A 16,609-nucleotide genomic window follows, 5' to 3' on the forward strand; every position below is an offset into this window, starting at 1 on the left:
ACCACTATGTAGTGCCGGCTATGTGTGTAGACCAGGCTGGCCTCACAGAGATCCCCCTGCCTCTGTACCCCAGAGCTGAGATTAAAGGCGCACACCACCAGGCCCAGCATTATTAGGAATTCTTGCCTGTGGTATGCAAAAGCTTCTGGAAGACTGAGCTTCCCTGTCTAGGAGAGAAGCAACTCTCCTCCCATGCCTGTTGAGACAGGAAAACACCAGGCTATGGTTATCAGCTTCCAACAGAATTCTACACTTTAAAAACTGTTTGCTCCAGCCATTTTCTGAATTCCCAGCCACATCTTCAGCAGACATAACGCAGCTCTGGGTGATTTGTGGCTTCAAAGGATAGAGTCCAAGAGCAAAGAAGGCCAAGAGGTAAACCAAAGAAACTTCCCAACAGGCTAGCATAACCAGTCTCGGGTCAGAACGTCAACACAGTACAATGAAATCCACTTAGACTCTCTGCCTGACCAACAACCTTCTCTAAAAAGAGGGGGAAAGGACTTAGAAAAGAATCAAAGCCTTGTAATTTGTCCTAAGTCACTGCATGAGGAAGCAGGCACGTTTGCTGGAGGCTCTGGGCCTAAGACAAAAGCACAGGCTGCAACTGTCCCACTGAGCTTGGATACAAACTAGCAAACGACTGGAGCAGGCTCTTGAGGCAGCGCACTTGGGACACAGATGGGAAGGCTGTTTCTAGGTGGGGGCAGTGACTCTCCTCCCCTAGAATTTACGTGGAATACTGCTTCTCCAAACAGTAGCTACACTGTTTGCTGAAACAGCAAGTGAGGGTTTTGAAAGCAGATTTAAAAAGTAACGAAGGTAGCTGATTCTTGTCTAACACAGTGTCATTACGTAGGGCTGGCTGGCCTGCAGCTCACGAGATACCTGCCTGCTTCTGCCTCCCTAGTACTGGGATTAAAAGTGTGTGCCACCTGTCTGGCTGAGTCTTGAGAAACATTATGTATCTTGGTGCTTCTTATTTACACTGTTTTAAATGTTGAACAAAGCACATGAAATGTGAAAAAGCAGGATGATCTTCAGTAGTCTGTGATGCTGCTGTAGAGCATACACGTGGAACTTCAGGTCAAGCAGTTTCCAAAACGAAATCAACCAGAACCACATTGAGTCCCACTCTGCAATTCTGAGACAAGGGAAGCACACCAGCCATTTCTTGATGGACAGGGTTCAAAACATGTTCAATGGGATAAACATATTTTTTACAATATATTAACGAAAAGAAAAATACAAAAACCTTAATTCAAAAAACTGAACCTAGCAAATGTGGTTAAAACTATATAACAAACAAGGTGTGGTTTAATCCCAAAATTTGGGAGGCAGAGACAGGCATCTGAGCTTGATGCCAGTCTGGTCTATGTAGTGAAGTCCCAGGCCAGCCAAGGCTACAATGATACCCTGTTTCAAAGAACCCCAACAGAACAAACACACAGAACCTCCAACAAAAGCCTATGTAACTACACAATCAAGTGTCACTCTGAAGTAAATCTGGGACAGAGAAACCTAGCTCTATAACTGCTCAAAGTCCTACATCTGAGCTGTTTTCCCTTTTTTGGGTTTTTTTTTGTTTAGTTTTTGTCTAATTAAATTTGTCAAAAGCAAAGCAACAAAATATTGCTATTATAACACAGCATCAGAATTTGACATTTTAATAAAATTGACCCCAAAAGGTTTCCATCTGACAGACATCCATGAGCAAACTAATGTTTTCAATGAGTTCCCCCCAACCATTCCAGAACAATGATTCTCCTTCACTCTGCTTACCTGGAGAAATATTTATCTGTTTGTCTATTTATTTATCGTGTGTGAGCATGCATGTAGAAACCAGAGAACAACCTCTGTTGTTCCTCAGGAGTCATCCACCTTGTTTTTTGAGACAAGGTCTCTTATTGGCTTGTTCTTGTCCAGAATGATAAGCTGGCTGGCCAGTGAGCTCCAGGGATCTGCCTGTGCCCGCCTCCTCGGCAAGGGATTACAAACATCAGTAACATGCTTTTTTTTCACACAGGTTCTGGGGGATTATCTCAGGGTCCTTGTGTTTACAAGGCCAATACTTTATTGACTGAGCTATCACCCCAACTCTGTGGAAGTTTTTATCTTCTTTATTCTTTTTCAGACAGGGTCTCATTTAGCACAAGTTGGCCAGGAACGTGTTATGACTCAAATTTATGATTCTCTTGCCTCGTATTTCCCAAGAGCTGGGATTACAGGTGTGCGCAGTATAGCAGGCTGAACCCAGGACTTCATACATACTAAGCAAGCACTTTGCTACCTGAACTCCCTGCCCCTACCTGTGGCCCATCTCAAGTTTAGAAGGAGGTCTGAGAATCTGTATCTCTATCATGTTTTTGGTGATACTGATGGGGGTTAGACTCTGAGAAACCAGAGGGCCCAAAACAAAAACCTTGAAGACTAACAAAAAAAACAATCAGGGTCCTCTCTCAAACACAGAATTCTCAGCCCAAGAAAGTGTATGAGGGCTCAGTCAAGAGCTTAATCCTCAGATTACCTGGTTCGGGACTAACTGCCAGCATCTAGGATTCTAGTGCTGAACTCAAGCAGTTCCAGGCAAAGCATGATAACTGACCGATTAACTGAAGAGACTTGAAAAGTAACCCCGAGCTGTCCAACTGTCTGCTACCGCCGCAATTTCCCAGCTCTCTACTTTCTTGCCGCAACATATTTCAATGTTCTTATTCTTTACAAAACATCTTACTGAATAGATTTCATATATTCCTTTCCGTCCTTCATCACACTCGCGGCGAACCCAATGTCTATTGAGGTAGGCACAGATCCCATTCAGCACTTTACTGGAGAATCGGTAATCTTCCCACTGTTGAGTATAGAACTTCAGTACACTCTCATCCATTAAGTCTTCTCCATCCTAAAAACAAGTACACTGAGGTTTACTGTCAGTCATCAAGACAAACTCATTGAAAAGCTACTGCATCAAAATACAGGAATACATATGGCTATAGATGGGTTCTTATAACTGCTACGTATGAAAACATGCTAATATAAATTCTCACAAGAACACTAACAAGTTCTTTCATTATCAAATTAAACCGGAACTTTTCTTGGGTTGAATATACACATGCAGTCACAGAGTGCACCCTAAGCTTTCAGAATGCAAGTATAATTTTTTCTTTTTTTCACGCTTTTTCTTTAGTACTGGTGACTGAACTTAGGCTTGGTCTACTGCAAGGCAACTGTTCTACTTTTAATTAAAGCAGGGTCTTGATAAGTTGCCCAGGCTGCCCTTAAACTCAAGCGTACACCTAGAACCCGTGATCCTCTTGAGTTGCTGGGATTATGGGTGTGTCCACCATACCCAGGGACAATTTCTTTACCCTGTCTCCCTTTGTTCTCATATTGTCCAAGGCTGGCCTTGACCTCACAATGTGGCTGAGGATGACCTTGAATTTCTGTTCCTCTGCCTCCACCCCCTCACAAGCTAGGATTATAGGCCAGGGCTGGAATTACGGGTATGTACCTCCATATCCTGCTTAGTGTAGTTTTTAAGCAATTTCCTCTTATTAAGGAATCTAGTTCCAAAGCATCTCTATGTCTGACATCTTTCCAGTTTAAAAAAAAAAATCAACCTATCTTATTAACAAATTATAATGGAAGCTAGTATATTCATTAAAAAAATATGGACAGCTTTACCAATTTGTAAACTTAGAAAAATATTCATCTTAAATGTGGCATTTGTTGCATTTTTGTAACAAAAACATAACAATACAACATTTCTTCTTTAACAAAACCTCAGGAGGAAAATAGGAAGTTATCAAAGTGATTTTTACTTTAAACCCACCGATTTTTCTTTGGACAAACCGGACCGAAAGAGCCTTAGGTACTAATGACACTGTCCTCCCTTCAGAGCGCCGCACCACCACTTCTCACGGCTGTGCTGAGCGTGCCAAGGAGGTATGGTAAAGGCCGGGGGTAGCCTGCTCTAGCCCCAGCCTCAGTGTCTCTGCACTCGGGAAGCCACAGCCCAGCAGACCTGCAGTTCTCCATGTAACAACATTCAAGCGACCCAAGCATCTGTGTAAATACCTGGCCACACCCAGACACAACCAAAGGTTTTGTTTATTCAAATAAAGTGAATTTTAAAACGTAAGCTGACCTATTCTAGGTGGAAAATGAAAATATGTTGCTGATGGGTAGCTACTGAAAACAGAACATACTTTGCTTATGCAAAGTGCTGTGAATACAAAGGACAGGACATGTAGCAAGACACTTCATGTTTAAGAACATGAAAGTGGAACATTAATTATAACTTGCCAGGCAACTACAGTCTGTTAGAATAGTATGTTTCCACTAAGCTTGTAAAATAATTAAGAAAAAAACCCACTTTTTGCAGCATGCAGAAAATGCTATATATCCTCAACATAAATAAAAAATAATAATAAACTGTACACACAGAAGAGAGTCGAGAGTAAAAACACCTTCTTCACTGATTGAAGACATCCACACCAGATGAGTGACTGAGCTATCACCCCAACTCTGTGGAAGTTTTTATCTTCTTTATTCTTTTTCAGACAGGGTCTCATTTAGCACAAGTTGGCCAGGAACATGTTATGACTCAAATTTATGATTCTACCTGCCCACCCAATGGCTGAGAGTAAGGCAACCCACTTCCTTTGTTACAGAACAGACTACTCAAGACCAAAGGCTAAGGGAAAAGATTCATCATTGCCCAATCAATGGTTTGAGCTAATGAGCTTCTAAATCACAGGCTGTAGGTAGTTGTATCGAGAGCCAACCCAGTCTAGGCATAGTGCCAATCTAAAGCAGTGAACATGACAGAGATGACAGCCATGGCAAAAATCACTGCATTTTAAGAAAAAAACAAAAAAAAGCCTTTTTAAATGCTTAGTATATCAGTGAGACATCTTACCTTGAGAAGATTTGTCAAGTAATTCTTCAAAAACTCCTTCAGTCGCTTATATAACTCCAAGCCGACAAACTGAGCTCCCCCAGGAGTCTGCCCCTTTTTTGACTTGGAAGGAGGGACTCCAGCTCCCCGGGCTTGGTTGGACTGATGCACACTAGTACAGTAGTTATAAACATGACTTGGAGAAAGTTAAGGAGATTAGCACATACCATAGATGCTAACAGTGACTAATGTGAATGTATTTCCTTCTGTTTACATATATTTCCAATATATTGATCAAAACCTGCTAAAAGCTAGAGTAGAAAAAGATGTCATTCACACTAATGATGAAGTTAAAAGCCAGCAAGCCCATTCACAAGGATGTCCACAGGCCTGGAAAGCATATGGATATTCTTGAAATACTGCCAAGAAAAACCCCAGACCTCTAAAGTTGCTTATCATGACTATTTTGTGGAAACTGTCCTGAAAACTCCCAACAGGTTGGGAAGGTTGCAAATGACAAGGAAAAAATAATAATTGCATTATTTAGTTTAAGAAAAACAAAATCCAATACTAATTAAAGACAATGATGCTTGCTATGAATAACCTCCAGAAGCATACATCATAAAACTGACTATTTACACTGTGTATAAATAACCAAAACTTTAAGATGACTCAGAAACGGGTCATTCTGAGAAGGAAAGCAAGGGGCATGTAATACAGCCACATCTTTGTACAACCATCGAGTATCGATGTCTAAAACTGGACAAGAGCGGCAGGTCCACGCACCACTGTGAACCAGCGGCATGGAAATGACAGAAACAGAAGTGAAAGGCTGAACCAGCTGCCTCTAGACATAAGCAAGCCAGGACATGGGGATGGGGAGGAGAAAGCCAGAGAACTACCTTTGTGACAACTAGTACTGTCAGGCAGGGGGAGCATTAGACAGGATACACAGTCACAAATCATACTATCTTGCTGTATTTAAGAATTTACGCTGGGTGGTGGTGGCGCTCACCTTTAAGCCCAGCACTAAGGAGGCAGAGGCAGGCGGATCTCCGTGAGTTCCAGGCCAACCTGGTCTATAGAGCAGGATCCAGGACAGGCACCAAAACTACACAGAGAAACCCTGTCTTGAAAAAACAAAAACAAACAAACAAAAATTTTACTGTATAAAGGTACTTCAAACATAAGTGGGTAAAAGATTATTTAATAAATGACATTAAAAACCAAGGTGGACAGTGACTGGGGAAGACAAATGACATCAACCTTTGGCCTCCAAAGGTATGTGTATGTGCACCTATAAATGCAAATGCATGTACACACAGATACCATATACATATATAAAATATTAACGATTTAATATATATTTAATAAAATAAGTTGAACTTCAGAAAACAAACCTAATTGAGGGATTGGATATATGCCCCAGTGGTTAAGAGTGCTTGTGGATCTTCTAAAGGACCCAAGTTCAATTCCTAGAACCCTAGTCAGGAGGTTCACAACTGCCTATAATTCCACTTCAGGGAATCCTGAACTTCACAGGCACCTGCAATGTGGCATATACTCACACAACCATAAATAAAAATTAAAATAAAACAAAAACCCAAGAAACAAAAAACTGTGGGCTGGAGAGATGGTTCAGCCTTTACTTGATTAAGAGCACTGGTAGCTTCCAGAAGACCTAGGTTTGATTCCCAGCACCCACACAGTGACTCAACCACATGTTAAATCCAGTTCCAGGGCACCAGACACACTCTTCTGGCCTGTATGGGCATGCCACATGGTACACATATACTCACTCAGGCTCATGCACATACATATAATAAAACAGTATCTTTTAAAAAGAATGCAGACAACCCACAAAGTAGAAAATATTATAAACCATAATCTGAGAAAGGACCATAAGTAGAATAAAGAATTCCTAAAATACAGTAACAAGAGGACAAGTAATTCAATTGAACATAAGCAAAAAAGAACTAAAAGATATATTAATGGCCAATAAACACATGAAAAGATGCTTACTAACATTAACCTCCAAGGGAATGCAAATCAAACCACATTGAGTTAGTTACTACTTCATGTTCATTAAGATGGCTAAAATTAAAAACAAATTAAGGATTGGCCTGAATGGGAAGAAACAGGAGCTGCCATATATTGTTAGTGGGTGAGCAAAAGGAGGCAGCAGCTACTTTATAAGTCAGTTTTGCAACTGTATCAACAGACAAGACATACACACAGGACTGCATTATTCAGAATAGCCAAAAAACAAAACAACCCAAAAGCCCACCAACCCATGTAGAGACAAAATGTGACATATATTGGAATAATTCTACTATAAAAACAAATGGAATGCTGATATATGGTATAAAATGGAAGATATCTAAAACTATACTAAGTAGAACACAGCTAGTTATGTTATTTTTAAATCAAAAATAAAGTACAATGTGACAAAAAAATGAAATACAAGAATAAAGAGGAAGCATAACATTTAACAGTAGAAATAAAAAAAAATCTAACAGGCAGTAAAACAGAAAGCTTTATGTTGCAGACAATGAGTTGATTGTACAATACTAAGTCGTCCACAGACCATAACAAATCTACATGCTGACTTTTTAAACACTGGGTTCTTTTCCAAAGACCCCCTCAAAGTTTCTTTGGCAAGGAAGCTGACAGGAACCGAAGCAGTGATCTAGGACTTTCTCTCAGAGGCCTGTTGGGTTTCCTACTAGCAGCGGGTGGGAAACACTATGAGACAGTGTGGTTATGTTACAGAGCCAAGTTGGGTTCAGGCTCCAAAATGACTCTACACCTCTCCCAACATCAGAGAAATGACTCATTTTCTATGGGTTCTTTGGGCTTAATAGGAATGAAAGTCTGTAACAGGATCTTGTTGGTGGCCTCTGGCAACAGGTACTCCCCGAGGCACCTGCCTTATGCCAGGCCTGGTGAAGGATGGCCCTAGGAGAAACTGCCTCCTCACAGTTCATCTCCAACTACCCACACTTCACCATTCCCTGAAGGGAGGAGGGGTGCAGTGTGTTCCCCACGTTCCCCAGTGCTGAAGGGCCCAGGCGGCCTCCAATGGCTGCTACCCACAGCACTGCATATTACTACTTCTCATGTGTACAGATGGGGCATCAGCTCTTTACTTCCAATTATTACAAAACACAAATCATTTCTATTTTCTAAAGGGAAAATCCAAATAAAGCAACAAAACTAAACAGAGCCACTTTGCATCCACTTCTTCCCCAACTACAAATTAAAAATGGAAACCTGAACTACTATTGACATCCACTTAAAAGACTGTACTGGACGTTGCATTAAACACACTTCCTGCTGGCATAGCAATCAAGCGCAGTAGCAGAGGAAAGCACAGTAGCAGAGGCTTCCCTACATGCATGAGATCCTGGGTTCAATTCCTAGCACAACAAACCGAACCGAACCAGCTTCCTACTGCATCCGCGTATAATCAGACTGACAAGTCATAAAACAGCTCTTCAAGAGGTCAGCAATTACATTCAGTTCTGAAAAGAAACAGCCCACCAAAGCAAGCAATACATCTTATGGCATATTTCAAAAGCAAAGGTTACTTGCAATTGAGTGTGACAAAGTACAGAATTTTTCTTATAATTTAAGAATTCATCTATTTTTATTTTATGAGTATGTATGAGTGCCTGAATGTATGTCTGTGTACCAAGTCTATGCCTAGTGCTTACAGAAGACAGAAGAAGGTACTGGGTCCCTAGAACCTTCCAGGTAGTTGTGAGCCACCATGTGGCACTGGGAATCAAATCCAGATTCTTAGAAGATCAGCCAGTGCTCTTAACCACTGAGTCATCCATCATTCCAGAATGCGTTTTATAATGTTTAATCTCAATATATACACCATGCATCAAAGTTCGGAAGGAAAGTAGTGAACATACCATATCTACACTAATAAAAAACAAAAACAAAAAAAATCACCCATTGACCACTTACATGGCAATAATTTCTGTGGAGTGAGTATATCTATATCAAGAGTTATATAAGAAATATAAAAACCTATTTTTAAATGCATGTTTACACTGAAAACATATAAAGAAAGGAAGAGAACCGTTTAAAAACCATCTCCAACCCCAACACTGTACAAGCAGAGCCACTTGTAATTCACACAGTACAAACATGTGTATGATCTGCTTCAAAAGTAGGAGAGTTCGTGCAATTATCATATTTGACAATCTTCAGGGCATCTTTTCAGCGGTGCTGGGAACTGAAACCAGCACCCTGGGTAGCTGGGCACAGGCTCTACTACTGAGGTACACATCCTTACCCATTTATTACACATCTGATGACTAACAGAACAGATAAGACTGAGGCTGTTTTCTCTTGTTTCTTATCAAAATATGAAGAGACCCTTACAGGACTGCTGGGAAAAAGAAGACTTTAGGAAAACTGGCTGAGAAAACAACTCAGTTCACAACACTGAGAGAAAATAGAAAAGGTGGAGCTCTGAGAAGTCATTCACCAGGAAAAGGAAGACATCAGCACAGTGCTGCCTCAAGGGATGGAGCTCAGTGGGTCTGAATGCCAGCCACATCGTGAGGCTTTCTTCCCCAAGTGCCGAATGAAGGACGACAGGAAGTGGAAACAGCAAAATCCTGGGCAAAAGCTTTGATTGCTCTACCTAATGAAAAAAGACCGTGTAAACATAGTCTTTCTGTCATGCCTGGTAGGCAAGCTCTCTACACCGAGCCCCTTTCTACTTTATGACCGATGAAAGGGCTAGTTTGAAACCTACGAGTGGCTGTGCTGGTACAAACGGCTGGACAGTTAAGATGTTCTTTTGATTCCTTTATTTTAATGGCCTTTTATACATGTAACATTAAGCAGACGATGAAATGCTGCTGAGGGTCTCATGAAGAAGGGCCCAATTTATGAGTGAGGAATTTTTCTCCTATGTCTTGAAATGCGGCTCTGTCACTCCAGTTTTGTTTCTTGGTTGTTCCACCTACTCTAGCACTCAAAATGATTTTCACTGAGCTGACCTCTTTCCTTCTGGAATGGATAGTGAACACCACAGTAGCTGTCCACACGGAAGCAGCAAGTCCAGAGCATGGCTTCTTCTGTGAATGCTCTATGGATGAGTGCCTCTAGTACTTCCACTGCCTGCTGAAGTTCTCTGTTGGAAAACAAACACTGAATGCTTTTTGATCTTTTTTACACTAGAATTTTTTAAAAACTAAAAGTTTCCTGAGCCCAGCATATGTAATAACCCTAAGAAGTGAATATGAAATTTCATCACTTAATTGAAGTTCAAAAGGAAGGAAATCTATTATTATTCATCTATCTAGAAAATACTTCATTTTTCTTTAAGCATAGAAAGTTTCTACTTCCTCACAGCCCTACAAAAGCAAAAATAATCTAACAGAAAAAGAACTGACCTAATTTAGTGACAAATTACATACTAAGAAATTTTGGGCTGTTGAAGTTTATCCAAAAGCTTGTCAACCTGAATCTGACCTTAGAACCCACATGAAGATAGATGGGGAGAAGTACCTCCAAGTTTTCTTTGGACCTCCACATGCACACCATGGAAAGTACCCCTTCATATATCATGCAGGCACACCCACACAAATTAAACAATCAATTTAAACAATTTCCTAGAGCCAGACATCTATAATCTTAGCACTTGGTAGACTGAGGTAGGAGGATCAAGTTTAAGGGTAATCTGGGCTGTAATAGTGAGTCTATTTTAAAAAGGAATATATATATATATATATATATATATATATATATATATATATATATATAAATTTATATATATATATAAATTTCCACAAATGGATCAGCAATGATGTTTCCAACCAGTCATCCTGCCTGACCACTGAAATCAGCCTTTTAGTCTATTACAAGCAAGTCAGCCACAAAGTCAGACCTAACAAGCCAAATCCCATGAGACATGCTAGTCACTCATCTGGCAAAGTCTCCATTTTCCTTAAACATACCCAACATATCTATGACTCAGCAATTTCTCTCACAGGCATCTACCCAAGAGAATGAGAGAACATATGGTCACCCAACAACTAGTACATGGTGTTCGTTAACAGTGTGCCTAACAGCAAACACATGAAAATAACAAAAGGTATCACTAAAAATGAATGGATATACACAATGCAAAATGTCCACACAGTCATGAAGGAAATGAAGCTCTGATTAATGCTGGAAGGATGAAGCGTACGATCATTCTGCTAAGTGAAAGGTACCAGACACAAAAGCTATATGCTGTACAACTGTTTACAGACAAGTCTGGAATAGACAAATTCACAGAAACTAGAAGTGGCTGCCAGAGACAGTGGGGTGGGGTGGGAGGGGCATGCGGATTCAACTGCTAATGGGAACAAGGAGTCTTTCTGGGGTGATGAAAATATTCTAAGAGGGCTGGAAAGTTAGCTCAGTGGTTAAGTGTACCAGCTGTGCTTCCAAAGGACCTGGGTTCAATTCCTAACACAGCTCACAGTTATCTGTTAAGTCCAGTTCCAGAGGATCTGAGACATATACATGTAGATAAAACACTCATACACATAAAACAAAGTAAAAATTTAAAATATATATATCCTAAAATTAGACAGATAATTGCATAACTAACTATACTGAATACTGCACTACACATTTCTAAAATAAATTAATTTTTAAGTGTATGAATACTTCAATTAAGCTATTACTACTTTAACATTTTCTTTTAAAGATTGTATTATTTGTTTGCGTGTGCCCAAGGCAGTCAGAGGAAGACACTGGATCCTCTGGAGCTGGGGATACAGGCTGCTAGCTGTGAGAGCTGCCCATATGGATGCTGGGAACTGTACTCAGGTCCTCTGGAAGAGCACAAAGTGCTCTCAACCAACCACTAAGCCATCTCTCTAGTTCCAAGCTTTAATTTTATTTTTTGAGATACGGTCTCACTGTGTGGCCCTGGCTGGCTTGGAACTTGCGAGGTAGACCAGGCTGGCCTCAAACTCAGAATTCAGAACTCTGAATGCTGGGATTAAAGGTGTGCATACCGTATCTGGCAACCCCATACTTTAACCAATTGTTTTATGTTTATTTTAGTGTGGGGTGAGATGGGGTGGCATATAAGCCCCAGTGTACCTGTAGAGGTCAGAGGGCAACTTAAAGAAGTTGGTTTTTAACTTCTACCATGTAGGATCCAGGGACTGAACTCAGGCTGTGGAGCTTGGCAACAAGGGCCTTTATTAACTGACCCATCTTGCCAGCCCCAAATTGTTTTTTTCTTTAACTTATTTTATTTTTAATTATGGTGTACACCTCTGTCTGTGTGCATGTGAGTGGATTGCCTGAGAAGGCCAGAGAAGTCCAATTCTCTGAAGCTGTTACAGGTAGTTGGGAGCCACCCAACATGGGTGCTGGGAACTGAACTCAGGTTCTCTACAAGAAGGGTATGTACTCTTAACTCTGAGGCATCTCTCCAGCACCTCAAACTGCTATTTTTAAAGAAATCCTACAGTAAAAATATATTTAAGTGTAAAAACACATGTATACTATACATATACATACACTTTAACTTGGATAGTTTCATTTATCTATGTTAATTTTTTTAGTATTCTAAAATTAAAATGTTTAAAATGTTTCATAACCTATTTTGATAAGTACTGATATAACTATAGTTTTAAACTTACATCCCCATTAAATGAGCAACTGTAAAGTCCTGGAATCAGAATCTGCTCTGTTAGCTGAGCATCATTCATTCATTCATTGATTCATTTATATGTTTAAGAAGGGCTCATGTAGATTAAGCTGGCTTTGAACTTGTTATGTTGAGGGTGGCCTTGAACTCCTGACCATCCTGACTCTACCATCCTGGTGGGATTACAGATCTGAGCCACCAGGCCTGGCTGGTGAGTTCTAATTTCAATTTTATATTTGTACAGAATCAAGAAACTACACGTTAAGGGCTGGACAGATGGCTTAGTTGTGTACAACACTTGCAGCTCATGCAGAGGATCAGTGTTCAATTCCCAGCAGTCACTGTGGTGGCTCACCATCACCCATAATTCCAGTTCCCTGAGATCAGATGTCCTCTTTGGGGCTCCTCAGGTGCCAGGAATAGATGTGGTGCACATTGCATACATGCAGGTAAGATACTCATACACAATAAATAAAAATAAATCTTTTAAAAAAGTATAAATTTAACTGGGTCTGAATGTTCTAACAGTAGGAATTATGCCTTTTATAGCCTCATAACCTGTGCAAGAGACAGCATAGTCCTTCATACACGTTATGGACCGATGAAATGCTTTTTGTGATAGTTAATTGTGGAGCTGCTGGGAACTCAGGATCACCTAGATGAGGAGCACCTCTGGGGGTGTGTGAGGGAATTCTGCAAGAGGATTAACCTTGGATGTGAGCAGCACCACCTCATGGCAGTAGAGCATCTCTGGACTGAGGGGACAGAGGGGCAGGTGGAGCCAAGCACTCATCGCCTGCTTGCTGGGGACACTGCTGCCGCAGCTGCACACCCCTGCTACCATGAGCTCCTACCACGTCTCTCGGCTGTGATGACTGTGCCTGTGAACTGTCAGCACACATACATCCCTTCTTCCCTTAGGCTGTTCAGTCAGAGCAGCCAGAAAGGAGCTACTGTACTCTTAGTACTCTCGAATATTACTAAGGACCAGCCTTGTTAATCTTCTTCCCAAGGGCTCAGAAGAAAGGCTACGACAATTGTTTTCAGGAAAAGACTCTCAGCACCCCAAGCTCTTAGTCCATCGGTTTATTCTTCTGTGTCAGTTCTCTACACAGCGTCTACTCTGCTCTCGTGCCTAGCTCCTTTCTTGCCTGACTTCTCTCTACATTTATCCGCTGTCCCCTCTAAGTTCTATCTTAATTCTCTCATCTTAGTTCTGCCCCATCTGGGTTCTCATCCATCTTGTTCTTACCCATCTTAGCTCCTCTCCCACCTCCTTCTCTCTCATCTTGTTCTTCCCCATCTGGCTCTTCCCCATCTTCCATCTCATTCCCTAGTACTCTCTTCTAGCCCTTCAGTCTAGTTCTTCCCCATCTCAGTTCATTCCTCTCTAGTTCTTACCATTCTCTTTTCTCCATCTCGTCCTTGCTCTGAAAATAAAATTGCTTTTTATCCCTTTGGCTCTTATCTCTCCAAGCTATCTCTGCTCCCACAGTTTCTGGCAGGGACTGGGGGTGGAGGGTGAGGGGTAGTGTGCTCGGTCACTAGGCAATTAGCTAAGCAACTTCCATCACAGCTAGATGTACCTGTAAGTAGGAACCCTTTAGTTCTGAGTTAATTGTTAAGGGTGGATCTAAAACTAGAGATAAGACTTTGGAAAGGAGAAAGTTAAGCTTAATTAGCACATCCACCAGGCCTTCTCAAACAGATAGTCTGTATGCCTAAGTCTGTTCTTAGAGAGTACAGAGGTATCTCTGGTAAGACAATTTCGTCCATCCAGGGATGGTCCTGGCCGGATGCAGGTAATGATGATAATGACAGAAAGGCCTGAACTTAAGGATCCTGACTGCGTTACTGTACAGAAGGTTATCTAAATATTCCTTTAGTAGAGGGGAAGTGGTGCCAACAAATGATGGAAAAGCTACAATAGCACACGAGAAACTCATAGCAGGAGACGGCTAATAATCAAAAACCAAATACCAACAAGACTCCTTGAGCTTGACCTCTGGAAGGCCCTTGGCTTCTTCCAGGTATTAGCTTGTCATAATCACATGAAATCCCACGTCATATATTTTTGTGGCTTGCAGCAAGTACTGTAATTGTAAAACAGAACCACAGTAGACAAGTTTTGTTCTATGTGCGCCCTTCAGAACTGTAAATGGTTTTTACCTGGTAAAGGACAAATAGGAAATATTTTATGACTTTGTGCACCAGACTGTTTCTGATACAACCACCCTACTCTCATGTAACATGAAGGCAGTCACAATGAGCATTTAATCATGCTTAGGCCAATACTGCCCACAGAACTTTCTACAATATGGTCTACCGGGTATCTCAAAATATGGCTATTATTGTTAAGGACCTGAATTTTAAAATTATAGTTATTTCTCAGTGTTTACAGGCGTGGTTCTCACAGGCTCATTAATTTCAATGTTTGTTCCACAGTTGATGGAACTGTTTCTGAAGGACTGGGAGGTGTTGCCTTGTTGGAGGTGAGTCACGGGGAATGGGCTTTGAGGTTTCAAAAGCTTGTACCTTGCTCCCCCACCCCCAGCCCCTCTGCCTCCAACTTGTGGATAAGATGCGAGCTCTCAGTTACTGACTCAGCATCATGTCTGCCTGCCACCATGCTCAGCAACATGATAGTCATGAACTCACCCTCTGAAACTGTAAGAAAGTCCCTATTAAATGTTTTCTTTTCTTCTTTCAGAGCTGAGGACCGAACCCAGGGCCTTGCGCTTGCTAGGCAAGTGCTCTACCACTGAGCTAAATCCCCAACCCCAATGTTTTCTTTTATAAGTTGCTTTGGTCATGGCATCTCATCATGGCAGTAGACAAGTGAAAAGCAACTAATATAACAGGGTGCCTGTTATAGGACCACCTCAATGGGGAAATCTGAATTATTAGATTATAAATTATGACAATGTATTTGCATATAATTCACCTGCATCCTCACATTATGCTTTAAATCATTTCTGGATTACAATACAACACAAATGCTACATAACAGTTGTTACACTGTTCAGAGAATAATGACAAAAAAGGTCCACATATTTAATAGAGAGTTTTTTTTTTTCAAATATTTTCAATCAGCAGAAGGTTGAATCTATTGATGTAGAACCTGTTGATATAAAGGGAGGCTATAAGGCTGACAAGAAGCTCAGCAGGTGGAAGTATTTGCTGCCAAGCCTAAAAACCTAAGTTTGATCCCCAGACCCAGACTGTGCTGGCAGGAGAGAACTGACTCTTTCAAGCTGCCCTATGACCGCCACATTGCACTGTACACACGAGTGCACACACGCACTCATATGCACAGTCTCTACTAAAAAGCAGGGGCTGGGGGAGGGATGTTTCAAATCTGCAGGCACTAGCCAGCAGCACCTTAAATAACTAACCAAATTACCTCTACTGAAAACAGAAAAGCCAAACAACTTGTGGTTTTGTTACAAACAAGGAAGAAAATATGACAGAACATTTCTAATAATTAAAAGGACATACCACTACATAATCACAACTCTAGACACACCAACCACAGCTCGAGCAAGAGGATACGTGTAGAGCTCCATGTATCTGGACTTTGCCATGCTTTGTCTGGTGTACACTTGCTGAATCCCAGCTCTGAGGTCATCCCAGATCTGGTCAAGACCAATCTGCTTCAGTCCATGGGGATTCTGACTCCTGTTTGATGACATTATGAGGGATGTTCTGAAGTTGTCCAGTATAGCAACCCTTGTCAAGACACAGCTAATTCTCCATTAGTTGAAAAAAGACAGTATCATTCCAAATGTATTCACAGCAGCTCAGAAAGAACGTTCTTTAGGTGTAGAGAGTAAAATCTCATTGCAGGCAAACCTGAAAAGGAAATAAAGGAGAAGTGATCAATTCTAACTTTCTGGGGTAGCTAAGAGGGTAACCCAATCGACAAACAATCTGTGAGTGTCTGCAGGTACTGCAGACATTCTCACTTTCTACATGGAAATAAATGCACTATAGGTCTGTGTGTGAAACATGTTTAGACATTTCATCCA

General features: G+C 41.1%; 1 protein-coding gene across 5 annotated transcripts in view; it reads right to left on the reverse strand.

Moving 5' to 3' along the window:
• Positions 1-16,609, reverse strand: part of Cul1 (cullin 1) — an 80,169-nt gene that overhangs the window by 26,261 nt on the left and 37,299 nt on the right. For 4 of the 5 annotated variants that reach the window (XR_013049728.1, XM_076566384.1, XM_076566383.1 and 1 more), the window contains exons 2-4: positions 16,134-16,433; positions 4,922-5,096; positions 2,735-2,902 (exon numbers count right to left, since the gene is read on the reverse strand). Coding sequence is in view for 4 of the 5 variants with exons in the window: in XM_076566384.1 (XP_076422499.1) it covers positions 2,735-2,902; positions 4,922-5,096; positions 16,134-16,273 (483 nt within the window). In the remaining variant the exon portion in view is untranslated. Of the gene's footprint in view, positions 1-2,734; positions 2,903-4,921; positions 5,097-16,079; positions 16,434-16,609 lie in introns of all 5 variants that reach the window. The other variant, XM_076566386.1, reaches the window with a different exon arrangement.

Source organism: Peromyscus maniculatus, chromosome 3 (genome assembly GCF_049852395.1).
Source record: "Peromyscus maniculatus bairdii isolate BWxNUB_F1_BW_parent chromosome 3, HU_Pman_BW_mat_3.1, whole genome shotgun sequence".
Classification (NCBI taxonomy): domain Eukaryota; kingdom Metazoa; phylum Chordata; class Mammalia; order Rodentia; family Cricetidae; genus Peromyscus; species Peromyscus maniculatus.